General features: G+C 38.7%; 1 protein-coding gene across 4 annotated transcripts in view; it reads right to left on the minus strand.

The window, feature by feature from the left end:
• The window catches only part of LOC108697472 (zinc finger matrin-type protein 4), a 277,352-nt gene that overhangs the window by 199,322 nt on the left and 54,755 nt on the right, over positions 1–23,275 (minus strand). For all 4 annotated transcript variants that reach the window (XM_018227533.2, XM_041571042.1, XM_041571041.1 and 1 more), the window contains exons 2-3: positions 12,147–12,251; positions 1,827–1,919 (exon numbers count right to left, since the gene is read on the minus strand). In XM_018227533.2, the coding sequence (XP_018083022.1) occupies positions 1,827–1,919; positions 12,147–12,251 (198 nt within the window). The remainder of the gene's footprint in view (positions 1–1,826; positions 1,920–12,146; positions 12,252–23,275) is intronic.

Here is a 23,275-nt window from a genome sequence, read left to right on the forward strand (position 1 = left end):
CTCAGTATTGCATTGTTTAAGTGAAAATATGTTCACTGGTGAATCAGGATGATAATTGAGTTGTAATACATTCATAAATGTTGTCCATTACTCATTTTGCTTGCAAATTGTAAATCTTCTTTCCCAGCCAGGGCGGAGCTACCACTGGTGCTATAAGCACAGCTGAACAGGGTTTGTTATGCATAGGGGGCACAGTTCACATATAGCAACATTTTTTTATAAAGAAGAATGAGCCTTACTTAGGTTTCCAACAAGCTAGGCTAAGTGCCTGCTTACGCTATTCACATCCCCATGTCTTTCCTTTCTTGTACCTCAAATACCCTTAATACCGCTCTCAGCCAGATCACTATGCCGAATTGGAATGTAGGTGGCATGCTGCCCCTAATATTTTATTGCCATACGTAGGCTTGGACTTTTGCGAGCTTCTTTCACATCCCAGCCTGATTTCATGACAAAACAATAAAGCCTTCAACAGACCTGCCAACTCTCCCTTATTTTTTGTCATAGCCAAAATTATACCTCTGATGTTTGGTGAGCTGTAAGAAAAACTTGAAAAAGCCTTACTTTCATGTTAGTGCTCTGTGCTGCACCCAAATCAATCAGCAAAATCCAGTTAAAAAAGACAGACTCTAGCAGGTTGACTGTTCTACCGTGTTGATTATTCTGGGTAGTGGTGTCACCACTATACCCCTAATGGTGGTGGAGCAGGAAAGTCATCTTTTTAACAGGCTTGGTTTGAGCCTAATAGGGAATGACTTAAAACCACCCAGATACATAAAGGGTGAGGCTTCTCTACTTGAAAGCAGTGGTGGGTTAAAGGGGATCTAAATCCTCCATATCAAATTGAACCCCATAATCAAATTAAATCTCTATCGCCATCATGCTGGCCCTCTTGCCTGTCTCAGGGCATTGGTGCCAGTAGTATCCACCTTGCCATTTCTGAACCACGTTGGGCAGAGACGTAGGGCCCTAAGCAGCTGCCTATTGTATCTACTCCTATTTACAGCCCTGACTGACATAATTCTGGTGCGCCACATTCTCACTGGTGACCTTTCTTGCATCAGTAAATAAGATTTTAGTCATCTACTTGAGATAGTTAGGGAGTGCAATGGGGTAGTGTTATGGATACTTCAGAGCCTCATTAATAATTTAGCATTGTAAGGGTAATAAAAGTCACAACATTTGCACCAGGCCAGATATTTGTTTTCAAACAGGTCATTGGAAAATACTATTTTATCATTGGCTGTGGTGGCTGACCTTACACAAACACTGAGGCTTTTATTATATTAATCTATTTGTTTTACAGCTCTTGTTGTTTTCTGGTTACTAGTTTCCATCTGACCCATCAAGCAGTATATCCATTTAGATAGGATAAATGGCAGAGGATCTAAACTGAAAGGTAAGTAATTGGAAAAAAAAAATATTATTTCAGTATAGAAAGCAAATCATTTAAAGCAAAAAATAAGAAAGATAAGAATACAAATAAAAATAAGAAGACTAGTTGCAAATCCCAAAAATAATGTCATACTAAATTTCTAAAATGACTTTCTAAAATTGCCCCCAATTTTCAATTATATCCTGTAAACCCTAATACTTGCAGCCTTTTTCCAGCTAGCATGAATCATACAACATATATATATATATAATTGGCTGGTCTGAATTTAAAACTCAGTGTTCTTGTGATTTCAACATTGCAGCTGAATATTAATATACAGTAACTCAAACTTTGTACCAAATCAAGTTTAAGGAGAGTTATTTTATGTGAGCAAGAATATAATAATTACATGGTAAAGACAGAGGAATCAATTAAATATTGAACAACTTACTGGGTTATCCGGTCGAAGTTTCTTTGAGGGAGGACCTCCATCCTCTGGGTGTAACATATAGTAAAGTCGAACTTTATTAGCATGTTTCTTGCTCTGGAAAAAAAAGGTGTATTGTGAGTGACATGAAGGGAGAAATCAGAGCTTTAATAAATAAACATTCAAGACTTCCTAGGATGCAAAGTGAGAATCTGGTCTATGCTTCTCAAGGTTGTCTTGACATCCCAACTGCATGGCTGATTGATCATGCAATTTTGTTCTGCAAACAACCTAATGATGACTTGCAACGTTGTACGACTGTCATTTTTTTCTCACCAGACACATTCAAGTTCCAGTTGTAAAACAACAATTATGAATAATAATAATAATTCACAAACATGTCAAGCAAAAACCTTCAAAAATGAGCACATGTGAGAATGTTCCCTTTCCCTTTTGTTCAAAGTTGATTAGCGCTTGCAAAATAGGCGGATTATTACAGCACAGTACCAGAAAGAGGCTGGAACAGATGGCCAGGAGGCCCTAAATTACAGGTTATATATTCAAGTTTAGAAACTTCCACTATAAACAATAAACAGGTTTTGATTGTGCTTTATCTATGAAAGATTATGAAAGATATGGAATCAAAAGGTGACTGGTCTATGTTAGGTTACATTAATAGGAAGAGTTATTTTAGGGTTGATGAACTTGTTGTAAAGAGTTATAAAAAGTGTTTCACCAAATTTCTTAGATTTGAGGGACAACATTCTATGTGCAGGCACAGATACAAAAAGTCTGAGTGTAGATGAAAAATAAAGGTGGCCATATGCAGGCCATTAGGCTTGGTATCCAATCAATCATTTGGTCTACATGTAAGTGATTCTTTTTCAATTCCCTTCTGGTCAACAAATGAACCTCAATTTCCAGGATTGTGGGATTATTTGGCCAAACTACCCCTTGACTGCCATTATGGTCAGTGTGGGCAAGCCACCCAACCATGTATGGAAAGTTTAAAGTCTTATGCTTATGCCAAGACTTTTTTTTTAATCTATGACAAAAGTGACAGTTGGTCATCCTCTTTCAAGCACTTTCTTGAGCATTTCTTCATGGCAGTGTGCATTCCTCTACATTGGTCAGCTGGTTTATACTAATGTCAGATTGGGTGTCTTGAGCACCACTGTCATGAGGTGGTAACAGTAGTGGTCAAAATATTTCACTCTAGCTGCCACCCTTTCCCATTTTAATCTATGGAAAATTTGGCAGGCAGGCAGTCTGCTTTCTCCTGTGAGACACTCCGACTGATAAAAGGATACAGTGTTCCCATAAATGAATATTGTTATAATTATGAAAGCAAATGTCTGATTGAGTGCTCTTGGATTAAGAAGATGGATGATGAGGTCCCCAAATTGTTGATATTCTTTTTCAATAAATAGTTAACCTTAGATTGTACTCTCCGCTAGCCTATCTACTGTATATATAATAAACCCCATCAGGTAAAGCTTTGTTGGTACAGCTGTGCACTGTACAACACTGCAAAAGTGACTGCAAGGAACGAGAGGGATGCAATAATAATTATGTACATTTAGTTGTTGGAAGGGCGAGATACAAATCAAAGTAAGATTGTGTTGCAGAGAACAAAATAGAGCATTTGTAATAAAAATATCTTATCAAATTCGTTGAACACAGCACGATTTCAAGATGAACAACAATAGATAGTGGGCTTTCCTAACAGACAGAATAGATAAGCCGACTGCAAAGGATCAAATAGAACATGTGATATAATGACTTGTCAGTTACATAACTGCCTTTCAGTGAGATTATGTCAAGAGATGGAAGAATAAGAGGAGTTCATCTTTCATTATTGAGCTGAACACACCAAGCAATTGAGCCATAGGTATTGTGAAAGGCATGTAATTGGTTGCATAGAAAAATGTTGCTCTGAATTACATCAGTTATTCTAATATACTGTATGGGTTACACGGTTGGGTAGAGGAAAACAAAGCATTCCATGTTTAGGAAATATGTTACAGATCAATCAGAAGTTAAATAAATTGTATTTTTGACTATATTAGTAGCATATAGGATTCCAAAATATTTGGGTGGAAGAAAAGAGCATGTGAAAATAATTCCCCACAAGTCCTCCCTGGAGAACAGTGTCATTGTGATTGGTGTGGTTACTTTGTTTTTGGAAGTCACAGTTGCATGTGTTGACTTTTGAGCATGAGCAGGTAAAGAGAAGGTGAGGTGAAACAGATAACATTTGGTAGAAGGCTAAAATATGCTTAGATTTAGGAAATAGTGTAATAAAGTATGGAAATACAAAAGTTGATTAAATAGAACTGACAAAGTATAGAAGCAGTGGTCTGCCCCGGGAGAGGAAAGACAAGAGGTCAGAGAGCAGACAAGAAGTGCATGGGTATTAAGGCTGTCCATTTCATTAATAAAGCTGCTCAAAATCAATGTGGCAATGTCACAAATAAATGGCTGATGAGTCTGTAAATTCCTTTTATGCAGAGAAAGAGTGTAAAGGGCAAGCTGAATAAACTTTACACGAGGAAACTGAAAAGGTTGCAGTGGTTTTAAGTGCAGCCTGTGAAAGTCATGCAATTTCTAGAGAATCTGAACGTCACCCACTGCTATAGATAGAACAGTAATGGAACTCTGATCAAAGCACAGTATGGCATATCAGTGTTGGACTGGGATGCCAGAAAACCGTAGACCGCGAGTCCAAACTATTATTCTTCCTCTACTCACTTAACCTCTTTATTCTCCTAGTCTTTTATATGTACTTACTATATTCTTCCATTATTAAGCATTTGTTCCCATAGGCAGCAGAAGATGGTTTTGACAGGGGTGGCCAGGACGCAGGGCAAATGTGCCGCGCGTAGCGCGGCGGTAAAAATTTGCCCACGCCCCTTTTTCAAATCAAACCATAGCAGTGGGGGCAAAATTTGCTTAAAGTCTGGCACTGCAGGAAGGGGGTAATAACACCACATGTACAATTTTAACTGAGAGCTGTGAATGCTGCACTACAAGCGCATTATGGGGTAAAGGGGGAAAAAGATTCTGGCACATAAAGTACATTACATGCAGAGACTACGGGGTACTAAAAAGACATAAAGGAGCAGTAGGTACTGATCTCCCAAGAACATAATATAGAGAAGGCACCACAAGCACTATAAAGAACATTATATAGTAAGAAGCGGAGGCACTGGCACACCAAATACATACATATAGAACAATGGACAACGGCCACACAAGCAGTAAGATATAGAGAATACTGACAGGCCAAGCATAATAAAAAAGTACAAGAATGCATTATATAGTAAGAATCAGTGAGCACAGGCACTCTCCCAAGTTCTAGCACCTCCCCATGCACTGCTCTATTGCTCTGCCAAAATGCAAGGTATGAGGAACTGTAGGCCTGGAGCAGTGTGTAACCTGTAGTAGGGAAAGCCATGAAGTGACTGCATTAGTAATGTGAAAAATCTCTCACTACATGGATACCTTTTCTGCTAGTCAGACAGCAATGTTATATTATTATGGGGCAGTTGTACAAATTTTCCAATCCCACAGCATCAGCATAATAATTATATATAAACATAGTAATTTAGGTTGAAAAAAGACACGTCTAGCCTTTTTAAAACCTGTCTAACTTCTAGCTGATACAAAGGAAGGAGAACAGCCCCTTCTAAAGCTTATCCAATTTGCTTCAAAAAATGTCTTCCTGACTCCAAGATGCAATTAGACCATTTTCTGGATTAACTTTGTAATAAGATCTTTAACCCTATATTTTCTGTAAACCCCCCCACCCAGAAAGCAGGATGGCACAGTAGAAATTCCATGTATAAATACCCCTAGATCTCATAGCAGAATGGCAACCTAATTTATAAATCCCCCAGAATTCACAGCATAATTGCAACTTCATTTATAAATAACCCCAGAATTCATAGTAGAATGGCAATTTCATGTATAAATACCCCCAGCATTTATATCAAGTTGGGACAGTGGCAATTCCAAATATAAATAACCTCAGAATTTATATCAAGATGTCACAGTGGCAATTCCATGTATAAATGCCCCCAGAATTCATGGCAGGATAGCACCATGGCAATTCCATGTATAAAACCCCCAGAATTCATAGGATGGCAAAGGGGCAATTCCATGTATAAATACCCCCAGAATTCATAGTAGGATGGCACAGTGCAATTCCATGTATAAATACCCCCAGAATTCATGGAAGGATAGCACCATGGCAATTTCCATGTATAAAACCCCCAGAACTCATAGGATGGCAAAGGGGCAATTCCATGTATAAATACCCCCAGAACTCATAGGATGGCAAAGGGGCAATTCCATGTATAAATACCCCCAGAATTCATAGGATGGCAAAGGGGCAATTCCATGTATAAATGCCCCCAGAATTCATGGCAGGATAGCACCATGGCAATTCCATGTATGAAACCCCCAGAATTCATAGGATGGCAAAGGGGCAATTCCATGTATAAATACCCCCAGAATTCATAGTAGGATGGCACAGTGCAATTCCATGTATAAATACCCCCAGAATTCATGACAGGATGGTACCATGGCAATTCCATGTATAAAACTCCCCAGAACCCATAGCAGGATGGCAAAGGGGCAACTCTATGTATAAATACCCCACAGAACACATAGAAGGAGAAGAGAAAAGTAGATGAGCACATTGACAAATTGGCAATGATCAGCCACTCACCCTCACCAATGGGTGTTAAAGGGGTTGTTCACTTTTGAGAATACTTTTAGTATGATGTACAGAATAGTATTCTGAGACAATTTGCAATTAGTTTACATCTTTTATTATTTATGTTTTTTGAGTTATTTAGCTTTTTATTTAGCAGCTCTCCAGTTTGCAAATTCAATCTGGTCGCTAGGGTTCAAATTACCCTAGCAACAATGCATTGATTTAAATAATAGACTAGAATATGAATAAGAGAGAATAGAAAATGTAGTACTTAAAAAGTAGTATCAATACATTTGTAGCCTTAAAGAGCATTTGCTTTTTAAATGGGGTCAGTGACCCCCCCCTTTGGAAGTTGGAAAGAGACAGAAGAAAAAGGCAAATAATTAAAAAACTATAAAAAATAAATAAGGAAGACCAATTGAAAAGTTGCTTAGAATTGGCCATTCTATAACATACTGAAAGTGAACTTAAAGGTGAACCACACCATTAAGAAATGCATAAAGCTATTAAAACAGATTTGCTATAGATTCCTTGACAGCGAATGAAAGCTTCCTTTCATTCGCTGGCCACTTCAACTTTACTGGCTTGGAGGGGGTGGTGCAAAATGAAAGTGGACTGGCTGGGTAAGGGAGCCAGCCCAGATACGCACCAGCTTACTCACAGGCGCCAACGCGATGCTCGCTTCTCTTCCGGACAGTAGCCGTGCAAAAGGCGGGGCTTCCTTTCCGTTGCTGGCCACTTCCACTACCGGTTTCTAGGGGGTGGTGCAAAATCGAAGTGGAGAGGCCAGGTAAGGGAGACAGCCCAGACCCGCACCGGCTTAAAAGAAAAAAGGCAAAAAAAACTGTAAAAAAAAAAAATTAAATTTTTTTTTTATTTAAAAAATGGTTTCAAACTGGAGGAGGAAAATTCTGGGGGGCCACAGACCCTGTGCCCCCCCCGGTTCTGAAGCCTATGGCTGTTCCCATAAAGAAAAATGGTATGACCATGAAATAGGCCAAATGGTTATTGCACTCTGTAATGCAATATGATATTTATTCTACCAAATATATGTGCACTGATTTTTTTTCTGGCAGCTTCTGTTGTGTCATACCAACCCTCAATGTAAAGCAGCAAGAGATAGGACTGCATGGACAGCATCCCATTGCAACACAAATAGGAGATCAGCACCCTGGAGATAATCCATAGTATGTAAATATTTTTTGTTTGTTTGTTCTGTTTCTTCAGGGCCCATGTCCTAATCTCTTCTTTTTGGTGTTAGCTCATGTCTTTGGTCTTAGTTCTTTAGGGAGTAAGTTGCATGGGTAATAGCTGCTTGTTGGAAGGATATAGAGGTATCCATATAACCAAAGTTATTACAGGGCTAGTGGATTTGCAGATAGCACATCATAGGATGCATTGCCTGTATATTTTAGCCACTGTGTTTGTTAGGACAGTGTAAGAATAACCAATAGGGCTCATTTGCAACTGCAACCGCAGTTGCGGTTACACTAAAATGACTGCAATCATTGGCCCAATGACCTCATTTATTAAAAGCACTTGAACCCAAACGTGCTTGCTTGAACTTGCACATTTTAGCATCAATGATTCTCGTAAGTGTGCCAACTGTTGCAGGGGAACATGGAGCTACCATCAGGGAGTTTCCACTGGGCCAATTAAAAAAGAAATTACAAGTGAAAATGTCATTTTAATAAATGTATGGTAATATATGGTTTGGAAGGCAAACTGAAAATATACTGATGAGAGCTAATGAGAAAATAAGGAATGTAAGCAGACTGTAGTAAGAAATAGTCTTATATTAACATGAACTGGTTGTTGCATTGACCTTATCACATATTATGCAGCAAAGAAAGAGTAAGAATCCCTCAGGCAACCTAAATAAAGCCCGGCTTCTGCTATTGAACATTGTTTTACGTCATATACACAATGGAAGGAGCCTCTTCCCTATGCACAGATGAACACATGTATGCAAGTGCATGGTCTTCTATAGTGATTCATCACTCACTCAAATCTCATTTTATTGTTTATGATGAGTCAGAGATGTATAAACAGAATGGATCAAAGAGGTGCAGAAAAGCCAATTTTCTTCTGTCTCTCAGTTATGATGCTGCAATTACAAGCTAAAAGGTCTACAGGTATTTTGTTATCTAATTACCTGAAAATATGGCCACAAATGAAAAGCAAATAACTAATCCTATAAAATAACCTTCAGAATCCTGATCTATCGCTTTTTTCCCTATCTCTGGAGTGGATCAGTAAAAATACTGTAATATACATGAAGGGGGGGAAATGGCTGAAAAGATATCTAGGTCATTGGACTGTTTCCTTATGTTTCTAAAAATACATAGCATTTCAATGAAAAATTTAATAATACCCCAGAATGCAAAAAAAGACAAACACAGTGCCATTTTCATACATCCCTGAACATATGGCTGCAAAACTACAGTGGCAGTTCCTATCTATATTATGCCCTTGCACATTGAAATATAAGTGTCAATTTCACAAATAATAAACCCAGAACACATACTGGATAAATACAGTGCCAACTTCATGTATATTGAATATTTGTCATCAGAAATTCATTGGTGTTGGTTTGGGGGGCTTGGGGCTTGAATTATTCTTATTTCAACCATTCACATGTAGGACATTGTACTGTTCATTGCTATATATCAGTCTGCATGAAATTAGAATTAAAAATCCTCCCCAGCTGCTGTGAAAGACTTTCTGCTTAAATCCCATGGTTCGTGATGTGCGAGTCGAGAAAACCTCAACCCCTACCCGAATCCGCCAGCACCCAGCTTTCCCCTGTCTTTTTATAGACCTGCGCAGCCCCACCGATGTCACAAAGCCGGCAGTGTAAGGCCATGGGCTGGAAAAAGAGCTCAACCTGAAGCTGCCTGACACACAGGTAAACCCACACGTCCCACCGGTATTGGACCGGCCCACACATCACTATCGTTGGTGCCGGTGGAGCTGGTGGGAGAGGGGTAAGAAGAACAAGGCTCTCCACACCCGAGATATATCACGCACACTCATGCACATCACATTACTTCCGTACACTGGGGATGCTATAAGGTCCAGGGCCTAGGGCGGCACCAGACCTAATACTATAGTATATTCTCCATCAACTAAAAGTATAGTTTAGGCATATACTTGTAAAGGGGTGAAATGTGAATTAAGTAATGGTTAATGTATAATTAGTTTGGCCACTAGGTGGCAGTGAGTCATAAGTTGAACTCTGAAAAGTTGTTAGTACTGAAGAGTGAATAAAGCATAAAGGAACAGGAAATACGGTGGCCATACTGGCAGTGATAGAGGAAGGGACTGCAGTCTTTGTTAAGGAGCGGTGAGGAGAAAAGGTTGTACCGCTGTCTACCTGTTATGAAGGAGTTACAGCAATAAAATACAACAGTTTAAGAGAAAGTCTTCCATATCTTGGGTATTAAGGTTACATACTTCTGCTTACTGTGACTGTCAGTGACTGTTGTGTGACTATACACTGATCACACAAAGCTTATACAGGTCAGGATGACAGTGATTAATCAAAAGCCAGCAGCTACTGGTGATTTCATTACTTTTGTGGTTCACAAAAACCTCAAAGAGCAAATAACACAACTATGACTGAGCGTCAAGGCTTGTGGTTTTTTCCCCTTCACATAAACATAACTGAGAAATTGCTTGTCAAATCCTGCAACATTCTCCGTACACAGTGGCATCACTGTCCTTTTTCTAGTCGCATTCCAGTTGTACTGCTCCTTATGTTTTCTAACGCAATTTCCTAAAAGGTGTCATTCAAAAATGTAGCATTTAGCTCCAACATACAGAAAAATGATTCCTCTAAAGTCCCATAGATGTGAGATATAACACATCTACACTAACACATTTTCTTTCAAACGTAAGCTTGAAATATCCTGCCCAGAAGGGAAAAATGCCAAAATTTCAAGGTGTCTTGGAGTGTTAATGATTAGAAGCCTGCTCCACAGGTGTGACATTAAAAGCTCAGGCTTCCTTTACTCTCCGCGTTGGCCTCCTGCTGGAATATTGCACAGAATAGGTCACTGGAACTCCCTGATGTCATAAAATATTAATTCTCTGGGAATCTGAAGATATCTGCCTCTTGAAAAAGTTTTCTCTAGAATAATGACTAACTGGCAAAGCATAGCAGTGAAGGGAATGTACTGTATATATATATATATATATATATATATATATATAGATATAGATATAGATATATATATAATGGCAGAAATATAATTAGAATAGAGAACCCATTTGTCTCAGTGCAGTTATCCATGGCCATGGCAACTACTTGCTTTAATTATTATAACTGTATAAAAGCAAGCAAAACTAATTGATTATTTTTTTTTATAAATTTTCTGCAACAGGACCAATATATCTCTTGAATATATATATATATATATATATATATATATATATACATATACAGTATATGTTATTATGAATACAGCATATTTGTGAGCATCTTTCCTAATAATAGTCTTATGCTGACAGTTAAATGGGGAGAACACTATCAGATAAAATAAATCTCCGTTTTACATAAAAGCACTGGATATCTCAAATCATTTGAAAAATATGATTTGATAGATTTTTTATTTTTAAGCACAAGCATGTGAATCTCAAGGTTATAACTGTCTTTTCTCTACCAATTATAGAAAATAAAAAAAAGAAGCGGAATCCTGCAGGGACCTTAACCGTTAAAGTGGAACTAATGTGTCGGAAATGAAGCAATTCCACTTTTGACCAAAGCTTTTGCGCCCATCAGAAATGCATGTGTTTACCATTTTACTGATGCAATTCATTCCATTGCGCCAAGGCAATTTGTTTGAAATGCAGCGTAAAAACACAATATACTGCAGTTGCCTTATATCCAATAGAGACTGAATTTGTATATTTGTATCCTTGACAGGGGTGATCCTGGGGCTGCTGCTACCTGAGGCCTCATGATGCCGCTCCCTCTCCTGCTCTGTGCTTAAAACTTTAGCTTCAGAGTGGGTCAAAAGGGGGCTCCATCGCTAGTTCAATGAGCGCTATAGCACCCTCTGCACTAGCAGAGACTATTCCCCAGTTTAACAAAAGGAAATTTGGATCTTAAATTTACAGGAGGCAGCTTTTTGGTGCCCCTGGTAACTGGCTGCTCACTCAGGCCCGGATTTGTGGCGAGGCCACATAGGCCCGGGCCTAGGGCGGCACATTTTCAGGGCAGCATGCTGCCCAGCCGATCTATGGCGAGCACTGGGGACGCGCTGCTCCTCAGTGCTCCGGGTCTTGCACGCCAGCGCTCTTGCACTGGCGTGAGGTATTACGAGCGGGCGCTAGGAACTCGTGGACTGTGCGGCCTAGGGGCACCCGCCCAGAAAATCCAGCACTGCGGTCACTGCCACCTGAGGCATGGTTCTCACTCATGGAAGAAGCACCCATTGTCCTTGAAGATATATCTAAATTTCCCAGAGAAATAGATGAAACAATCCATTTGACCTGGATTTAAAGTCCTTGAAATTCATTAGAAATTTTAGTTTTAGTTTTTTGACTCCAAATGCAATAATGCTGTAAAATTCTACCAACTTGAGTCATAAAATGACCAAGAAAGTGCACGTGAAACTCACCTCATAATGTGCAACCCTTTGAGACTCGGAAATTAACTGCGCATTGCAGATTTTGCAGTAAGCGTCTGTAAACAATACTCTGTCCTCTACCTCGGCAGACTTCATCTGAAGTAGGAAAAAGAAGAAAATACAGCATTTGAGAGACAAACAAAATGTAAAAAAAAAAAAAACACAAAACATTCAATATTGAGATTGTTTTTATTGTACGTTACATTTACTTTTAATATATTGTTATGCAGAAAGGCTGATAATACCTTGTAGTCATTGACATTGATTATGCAGTGATACTTTCCCCTTACTCTGCAAAGGGTCATGGTAGATAATTATGACACTATATATAAATAATAAGGATTCATGAACTGAATATATTGCAAAAACCTAATTGTGAGTTGTTTGCTCAAGTGCAACTGTATGTGATTGGTAGAACCCTGGCTATAACAGGCCTTCTCCCATATACCAACATTTCCCAAGTCTCTCTGCTACTGTAGACTTTAACAAATGAAAAAATGTGTGTATAAAGTAGAATCTGTTTCCCTCATATTCTGGTTGGTAGGCAGTGCGGCCATTAGTCATATACATTTTCATTTATTAAGGGCAGTGCTATTAACAAATGGTGAAATAGATAATATAAATGTGGCATATATATGGAAACTGGGACAAACTGGAGAAAAGATCACCTGTGTGAGTGTTAAATATGAACATGTGCTTAATACAGAGGAATTCAGATTGGATATTCAAAGCTTGCACTGCAGCCCTGTACACTTTACATTGTCACATCTTACTATATTGGTCTTGGCCCCATGGGTGATAGTTATGGACACTTGCCTCTAGCCATCGATTACCTACAAATCTCTTCTGCCTGAAGCCCTTTTTCTATTGCTGAAATGGGCTTTAATCTTTAATCTAAAATTTACTGTTGAAATGTCACTCCTTCAGAAAGAGTATTGTGATTTCTTTATACTGATAAATCCATATATGTACGCTATATATTTATAAATCCTTATATCATGGGGCAAAGCAATTAATATGTCACACGTTCCAACAAGGTGACAAGGGACACTCCATGCTCCAGTTCCAGGTACAATGGCACATTTCCTGAAGATCATTACTATTTGCTCCTAATATATTTGAAAGTTGATGACTCCTTTTAAAGCACTGGCTCCTGTCTTCATAGAACAAATATTATAATTATTATACCAAACTTATACTAAACTTCCTAGTGTCCCTGTGAGCATGGTGCTTGTGTTTACTGCAGTATCCCTAGATATCATTTGTAAATATATCATCTTTAAATATATTGAAATATGTAACAATATACACAAGTAATAGAAATGTTGCAGCCTGAGGCATGAAGGGCTTTTAAAAATTCAGATTATTTGGAACACTGAATTATATGGGTCACCACTGCCTTTTGATTTATTTACAGAGATAGGAAGCATACAGTACAGCAGAACAAATATACAAAATACTCACAAACATTCCCTTATGTAGATAAAATGCTGGTATTTCCTATAGACAGGCAGATGACAGATGGATGATAGATAATACTTAGTAGATGATAGTGACAGCTTACATGCCCTCTGCTATACAGTAATTAACGCAACAAAGAATGCCCGTGGGTGTGAGCCAGGAACTGGGAATAACAGGGCCAGGTGGGAACTGGAAGAGGGTGTTAGGGATTATAGGTGTTTAAGTGAAAATTTTTTAATTATCCCATGTTTAACTGTACATAACAGCTAGCACTTGCATTTCTGTTCGCAAATGCAATATATATATATTTGTTTTGAGAAGTGAATCATGCTGCTGAAACTATGCAATACTGCAACTCATTGGAGGATCCTGTTTGCATGTTATGTGACACACCATTACAAGTACTGCAAGTTCTGCTAAAAAAATTTAAGGAAAAAATAAAATGCAGACAGAAAAAACAAAGTCCTTGAGGCAGGCCAAGGGTTAGGGCTGGCAGCAAAGAATCAAGACCATATGATGGGCCAAAAAACAAGGGTGGCACAAATCCAGAACACTGCTTAAATGTCAAAGGTGGGCAGCAAATGTAAATAGTCAGGTAACAGGCCAAGGTCAAACCAGAATTTCAGATCAGTGGGAACAAGGGCGGGAGCAGGACTTACTGGACAGAGAACAAATCAAACTCAGGAACACGAGGCTTGGAGTAGGCAGAATGGCCAATGATCCAGCAACAGGGAGTCGGGGAAGCAGGCTTAAATAGCCCTTTAATGAGCAATTGTGCGCAGCTGGACAGTGGGCATTGACCAGGGAATATTGACAGAGAGAAGAGTCAAAGACATTCTGTCAGGGTCAGTCTGCCTCCTGTGGCTCAAGCAGGAGAAGCAGTGGCCAGTATATAACAGGTGCTTGGGTCAAGCCCATGGAGTTCCTGACATTGTCAGACAATTCTCAAATATGGCATTTTATATAGATAAATGGGACAAAATCATACCGCAACCTGTATACAACAGATCTAGTATCATACCCCTGCCAAGCTCCAGAAATGTTCCATAAGGACTGGTTCAGCCACCCAGTCCTTATGGAACAATGTATTTTCCTTGTTAAGTATGTCCTCTCTTATCTTATCCTATCCCAAAGGCTTGGCCAATCAAGTCCGGACAACCACCAGATTTGTAATTGCATCTAAATGGAAAACTGCTGAGGCGCTGACTCTCTCCCTGAAATAATACGATGAGTAAATGAAAATAGGGGTTTTGAATCCAGAATCACTTATAACAAGGCTATAAAAACCTTGATATTTTGTGGATTCGGGAGCTGCAGGGACCCACTACTTTAGATACTGCCACTTCTGTAGACCACCCTGTCACACTTCGCAACAACATACTACTCACTTGAAAGGTATCCTAAATATAATAGTTGAAGGCATTACTATGTTGGTTTATTGTTAATACTTTACATTTTCTCAACTCACTTGCTCCCATATCACAAAATGACTACAGAACAGACTTTTAATTCTGTTGGTCAAATACGTTTATTCTCTTCTACCTAATCTCTCCCTGTATGACCTACTTTAAACACAAAAGAGTGTATTTTCTGTCTGTTTTTACATTGACTTTGTTTTGTGAATTGAAAATTTATTTCTAATAAGATACAAAACAATGGAAGCTCATTCCCCTTCCTTTTCGGTGGCTGACTATTTGAACTTTTGTTCTAAAGGCTTCTTTGTCTAAAAAATACACAAAACTATCAATATTCTAACCATGAGTTGGGATACGACTGATCAAGTGTACTGCAGTACAAAAATCCTCATTGACCTTGAATGGAATTTGTTCAGTACAGATGCCACTATGATTCATATGCACATTTTTTTCATCAATAATTCAGAGTAACAGATCTGCATTGAGTCCAATGGTTTTCACCTCTACTAATTGAGGTTTAAGGAATTCAGAATATTTGCGATGCCTAATTACATGGACAGTCTAATACAGAGATTTCCAATCTGTCGGCTCCAATGAGTTCAATAATCCCTAGTCCAATGCAACCCAAGAATATACCAATTTTGATCTTTAACTAAATATGACCCTGTTGTGATTGTAAATTTGTAAATGAAATGAAATACTGCAGAAAATCAATTAACACAGTGGGGCAAATTTACTAAAGAGCGAAGTGGCTAACGCTAGCAACTTTTAGCCAGCATTGCTACCTGCAGGGACATCGGCAATTCACTAACAGACGCAGGTGCTGATTCGCTAACGATCACTCTGGCGAACGGACGTTACGCCGCAAATTCACTAAAATGCGGATTTTACTGAACGTAAGCTCTTTCTCCAGAGTTGCCTTCACCACCTCAGACAAAGTGCATTAAAGTAGCTAAATCTTCCTCAATCTTCTGTCACTTACATCATATCCGGTGTGCTGAAAATGCATTAAAGTTCAGAAAACGCTGGCGACTTTTCCTTTTTTTAAGCAGGATTGGTTTCAAAAGTCCTAACTTACTTTTTTGGGTAAGCAGTTTTCTCCACACATTTTATTAAATATGGAACATTCATTTTACAGTGGGCTCATGTGTAGGGCATTATATTAACTCTCTTGTCTTTATTAAGGTTCCTTGGACATGTGTAATATAAACCGGTAACTTAAACCATTTGCAGCAACATTTATAATAAAGACATCCATACAACTTTAAATTTCCCGCCCTATGCAAATTGACCTAAGCGCAAGATCACTAGCGAAGTTTCGCTAGGCACAAATTAATGCTAGCGGAAAGTCAACAGTGTTCATCGCCCGGGACAAAAGTTTGCATCATAGTGAATCAGCGTATTCGTATTGTATTTGCATCTGGTGAAATGGTTCGATGAGTGCGAAGCTGCCGCTGGCGAAAATTAGCCCGGTAGTGAATCTGCCCCAGTAAGTAGTGGTATTTATTGGCTTGTAAAATGTACCTGAAAAGACTACTTTTGCTGTTACATTCTGTGTGCCCCAGAGCCTTCTTTCTTGTATGAGAAACCCTGGTAGAATTTAGCAAATCTTACTACTCCGACCAACACAAAGATACACAATGAGCTTGTGTTCAGCGACATGGCTATAAATTGTATTAATGGCTTTCTTCTGCTATCAGAATAAAATATGAGTCTTGACGCTGTTGTTCCTATGAAGTCATGATTGATCACTATACATATAAATGTGACAAATTTAGCAACCTATTTGTGTAACGATGCCAAGTCATTTACAGTAGCATTATAGGATGTTATGCTCTGATGACTATATCTAATTAACATACTCATTGCCATTGTGACACAAAAACTGCCAGTCACAAGTCCTTCCAGCAACAAAGTAAACCGTCTTCATCAAAACAAGATGGCATTTTTTTATTTTTTTTTGATTGAACCACAGAAAAGGTAGTGCCAAGAAATGTTTCTTTTATGCTGGGAGGAACAGAATTTCAGAATATTGTCACAGTTACAATTTTTTGTTAATTTATAAAAATCAGAAAATATGTTTGCATTTTTCATTGAAAAATGGCCAACAGTGGCTTGGTGGAGGATCAGATAGACAGTGACCCACAAGGATCCAATACTGACACTAAGCTATGGGAACAGGTAGTACAGGTAGACAGGGATTTGAGTATCAGGCTGAAGGGCAAGGCAGGTAGCGTAAGTATGAGAATGGGTTGGTTTATGTCTTCACCTTGTATTTCTTAGTTCTCCACATTTACTTTTCTTTTCTGTAAATGTCTGTATGTGACTCCTTAATCACTTCTGCAATGTTATCATGGCACATTTTTTGTATCTCCTTTCTGAGTTATAATGAAAGGAACGTTCTCACCGTCCCACAACGTATGGGTCTTTCAGAGAGAGTCTGTAGTCCAATCCCATTGCATTGTAGTTGGAGAGGCAAGACTAAAAATAAGGGTACGCTAGGGATTAGCCTTGGGATATAAACCACTTATCATGACAGTTTCCACTGGACTAATCCTTAGGGGCTGTTGACCTTTTTTATTGATCTGGTGGGAAAAAAACAAAAAAGGCTTCAACCAAAGAGTGGGAACACTGCTTTTCTTTTATTTATTTATTTACTATGAAAAGCTTCCTACAGTAGAGTAGCGGCAGGGAAACCTCCCTTGTGACGGCAGAATGGAACCATAGCAGATCAATAGAATGAATAATCTTTAATGATCTCTGTGAGCCCTCAGATGCTTTCTGCTGATTGCACTCTGGCATTCCCACTGGCTTCTGCATTTTATATTTTCAATATTTGGAGGCAATAATAGTGCAAGGAATAAAATCAGATTTACTATCAGTACATGCAACAACAGGAGCAGAAACAAATACATATATGTGCAAGGATAATATGCTGGTTTTATATTTACACGCTACTGTAAGCTATGGAAGAATATTTCTCTGTGTTCTATGAAAGTGATGCATACAGGTTTTTGAAGGCAACTTTGTAGTGGACCTGTGGTTATTGATTTATTTGCCCCTCACTTTTGTTCTTATTAGTCCAAGGGGACAAACATCATCATTGTATTTGTCCAGGCCAAATGTGTGGGTCTGAGCAGAGATGAGAAAGAGCTTCCAATACTATTAGCTCTGCATATTCTAATCCTTCAAAAAAGGAGCATTAGCAGAAAAGAGATTCTCTTTGGACTGATTGTGATATGACTGCAGGACAGACTACTGTTCAAACTGCTCCAACCCCCCAGACCAATAGAAGAATGTGCAAAATCAGCCTGACCAAATCTTAGCATGCAGGGTCATGGGAGGAGGCTATCAGTAGAAGGCTTTACATTGGAGAACTTATATTTAAGTTCTCCAATGTAAAGCCTTCTACTGATAGCCTCCTCCCATGAACAGTAGACCTCTTTTTGGGAAGACTTATATTCTTCCTAGAGTACTATAAAAACTGCCGTGACAAGTAAAACAGTAATTTCAGAGTTTAATCATTGAAAAAACTAAGCTATGGGGAGGCTAGTCTTTCTGCTTTATTATTCTCTTGCTAAACATTAAAGCTCTGGTTTGTCCACTGCATACAGTACATAGCAAAGGCCCTTCAACATACCAAATTTTATAATTAAAATGTATACGAGGCAGTTTTACCCTTTCTTATGAAAAAATACGAGAAAAAATTAATTATTGGCCCTTGCTTTCCTCCTGGGCATTGGAATGAAATGGTTTTTGAGTATTACCTGTGAAAAGGATATTGTTATCAAGTCTACCTGAAGCTAGTAGCTTAGAGCTGCTTTCATCAGCTCATTTTAATTAGTTATGGGCGAATTTATTCGCCAGGCGTGAATTCGCTTAAAAAAAATGTCCTCCAGTGTCAAAAAAACATCCGCCAGAGTAAAAAAAAACGGACGCCGGCACCAAAAACGGACGCCAGCATCAAAAACGAGACACCAGTGCAGTTTCGCGGATTTCACGGAAAATTCACACATTTTTTGGCGAAGTGAAACGCTACAAATTCGCCCATCACTAATTTTATTCAAACAGATGTGTAGGAAGAGAAAGTGACCCCTGTGACTGTGATCCCTTGTTAGCTTTAAACACATGAATCCAAAGCATCAAGCCAATACTTTTATTAGGACAGTTCTGCCCTAAAGAATATTGACAGAACCCAATCCTTGATCAAAGGAATCTGAAAGGCCCTAATCTGAATTATCATCCAAATCTGCTTTTATAAAAAGACTAGCCATGTAGAACCAGACTAGGTAGGCTGCTTAACCAGCTTCTGGTGTACAGTGTCATAGCAACATTGGTGGGATTAGAAAATTTTGTAATAACCAAGTCCTGCAGAATCTAGTTATCTAGTAATTATGATGCCAATTACATCCAGAAATGTGCAAAATGTTTGGTAACATTTACCCCTTAGATTTTTAAGGTGTATGATTTGGGTGCAGAACGACTAACATATAAACTGCAAAATCTGATTGACTCCCTATACTTTTCCCTATACTGTGTATATCTTGCCTTGTTTCTCTATTTTCCTACGTCTTACTGTAATTCCATATTCCATACTCTTCGTCTTTTTTATTGATCTCCATTTTTCACAGAAATTCCCGTCCGTGTTTTTATCTAGGGATGAACAAATATTTTTGCCTTGTAAGTTTTTCATTAAAATTTCAGCAGGCATCTGCACTGAAAGAATATGTGGGGAAAGCGTTATTACTATAATTTTGTTCCACTGGAAGAATGTGCTTAGGTGCACCGGAAAAAAACTTGGTGAAAAAATGCAGGCAAAACACCAATGGCATTATTACAATTTCTCCATGCTTTTTGCTTTGCCTGAAAAAGTGCCAACGCCTTCCAATTGACTCCAATGCATTCGGCAAAATGTTGGCAAAATGTTGTCTTTTGCCAATTTTTATGTACAAATTTTTACATTTCCCCAAAAAAAGTCCAGCATACATAGTAGTGGGAGCAATTACCGGTCTCAGGCAGGCTTGCTTCACATCCACTGCAATCCCAACAGTTAAGCATAGCAACGAATTCAATAAAAAAAAACGGAGCACCGGGGAAGCCAAGATTCGTAGATTAAAAGGTGAAATTTATTGCATAATTTTTAAAAGTACACATGCCTCAAACCAAATATATCACGCCCATCGATGTACAATTGAAATATCTCCTGGTCCCATATAGTTTCCCAGTAGCCATGGCTCTAAACTCCTTAGAAACATGAATAAAAGGGCAAGATTTACATCTAGATCTGCCACACCTATAATTGCCCTTATATCTAAGCCAGGTACTGGTCACTCTAGACTTATTGGAGTCATACAAACTCCTCGATACCCATGATGCCAAGTTCCTATTCTTCTTAAACACAAATGATGGCCGTGCATCCAAGACTCCTGCCAACATCAGATCCTGAAGCAAAACTCCCAATACTTCCTAACACTTCTTTCAATAGACCATACCTCCCTACCATAAGTTGTACAATACCATATGGGGGATTTCTCGAACTCTTAGTCTCGAGTCTACATTAGTTCTTCTGCTAGCTTTACCCATAAATAAAGATTTTCTGTCCATAGCCACTGCTTTCTCATAAGCCACCCTAATCACATCAACATCATAGCCCCTCTCCAATCCCACAGCATCATAGCTTGTGTATGAAAGGTATCCCATGATGAGCAAATCCTCCTCAACTGTATGAATTGACCTACAGGGACACCCCTCAAACAGTTTGAAGGTTGAGCACTTGTTTGATATAGCAAGGTATTTCGGGTAATTGGTTTCCTGAAGAGGAAAAACATAACATCCAAGAACTAGATTTAAGTAATGTGTGTCTCCACGGTAAAAGCAAGACCCTGCTCCCTATCATTGCAATATTGAATGAATCCAGCTAGAGATGACTAGTCCAGTCCCAAATACCGATGCAATCATCGATATACCAGAAAAATCTCACAATATGGCCTCTATACGGATTTGTTGTCTCAAAAATGTGAATCCAAGGTTAATATTTTCCCAGGTTAAACAATGGCCTCTATAAGAGTGGTGTGAGAAACAATAAAGATTTTGTCAATATCGCCTGCATATTTTCACCCTTAAATCTTGAAAATACACTGAACTTTGCGGCAGATTTTGTAATTTTCCAGATTGTATTTTTGCCCCATTTTGAGGAAATCCACAATCATGACAGTAATCACATTAGAGGTTTTTTTTAAATGTATTAAAAAATGTCTATACATAAAAAAAATCAAAAAAGTAAATGGAAATATCCTCCTAAAAATGAAGTAATGGCAAGTATAAGGAAAGTTGAAGTTCATTTTTATGGCAGTTGCAAATAATTGAAAACTGTTTTTGTTTTGGATCGACTTGCAACAATCTTGGTTAAGTCATTCAAGTTTTTTTCTCATAAATATGGCCCCTGATTCTATCAGACACCGGTTAACAAAAAGAAAGAAGATGCAATAAAATGTAGTTCCTCGTTGCAACTTAGTTGTCATTGTTGTACTAATACAAAGAGCAGTGATCACGTGCTCTCTACCTAGAGAACAATAATCAGGTTCCTGGATATTAGGCAACTAATTACTATGCAATTTTGTGTGATTGAATACTAATGAGTGAAATTTACTGTAGGTATCTGGCTTGTCTCTCTTCTTTTTCTTTTTTTAATGTCTGTAGGTTTCTATTTCCCTGTGTTTTGAAGTGTGAGATCATTTCTGGCAGCCGCTAACGCAAGGGCTAATTCAATTTTGCTTATTCATTTCATTTTAGTGACAACAGTAAAATCTTTGTGTGGCTTGTATATTAGTCAACTGAAATCTATACTGCAATGCAGAGCACCGGGAGAGAAAACCTGCTGTGTACACCTGTCTGTCAGAGGGAATGCTATGTTCCCAAATTATTGCTTGCACAAAATAATGATTCATTTTGCTATAACATACAAGGCAAGTATAACACTATAGCTACTGCATTCTGTTACAAATATATTTCTAGCTCCAATCAACCTTTTAAAATGATTACTTAATTGGAATATGTTGGTATCTGGGAACAGCAAATCCTCTTTTTATTTCAGTTTTGTGTGTGTGTGTGTCTTTTCTTACTGCTGGTGTCTGAGTTTCACTGTGTAACAGCAGTAAATGTACAATACAAGACTGCATACAGATGGTGGTTTTTGTTTTACCCTGTGTTTCGGCCCAATATCGTTCGTCATATGCATGAAGGCTGGTAAAGGCTAATGGGCCGACATGCAGTGCTGGACATTCCTGCAATAAATTACACGATGATACCATAAGATGTGTTGTGCTCTCCGGGTACTCTTTTCTCTATACTTGGAATGATAGGCAACACACACACGGGAGTTGCAGCCTGTCGAGAAGCACCCTATACTACATCAAATTAACAGGACACGTCTACATTTTTTACATGGTTCTCTGCCCCCCTAGTGTGTAAGCAAATCCCCCTGGCTAATAGCAAACACAGGGCAAATACATTTTAACTGTGTCTCAAGGTTTTTCCATCTAGCACTTCAATGTGTTGAGTCTGCAGCCAAATCCAAGTCACAATATACAATATAACCCCACATTTACCATCCCCCTATGAAGACATGCAAAGGCATTGGAGGTAAGCACACTCAAGTGGAACTAAAACTGCCTTCTATCTGATGTTTATATCACCACTACTTGTAATGGCAAAGAAAACAGCTGCTACATGGCATAGGTTGCTTTTAATGACTTGAATGGACAGCACCACAGGTATATTGGACCAGAAATCCTGGTGGACATGTGATACCTGTGTGGAGTTTGTAAGGAGGTGGAAAATGATGATGGAACTAGTATGAATGTTATGTATGGTGCTTTAATGTGATTATATGCATATGTTTAACAATAATTGTTTTTGCTAATGGTTTTGTCACTTTAGGTGGAATTAGTGTGAAAGAAGGAGATAGAGCATGTAATGTATGCCCTGGCCACTTGGGGGGAAAAGGGTTAAGAAGGTAAATAAAGGGGAACCACACTGGTTAATGGTCTGGACCAAAGGAGGTGACAGCAGAAACATCTGGATGAGGTCAGACCCACTTGATCCAGAGTGGTAGGATTAGACAGAGTAAAAGGTAGAACCAGTGAAGTGAGAGCTAGGTGCCCGAGTTAGGCAGGCCATTTATTACAGGTAGCCTGAACCCCAAGGAGGAGGTAGATGACAAACATACTATTGGAAGGGACTGCA

The sequence above is a fragment of the Xenopus laevis genome, chromosome 7S, assembly GCF_017654675.1.
Source record: "Xenopus laevis strain J_2021 chromosome 7S, Xenopus_laevis_v10.1, whole genome shotgun sequence".
In the NCBI taxonomy this organism is placed as follows: Eukaryota; Metazoa; Chordata; class Amphibia; order Anura; family Pipidae; genus Xenopus; species Xenopus laevis.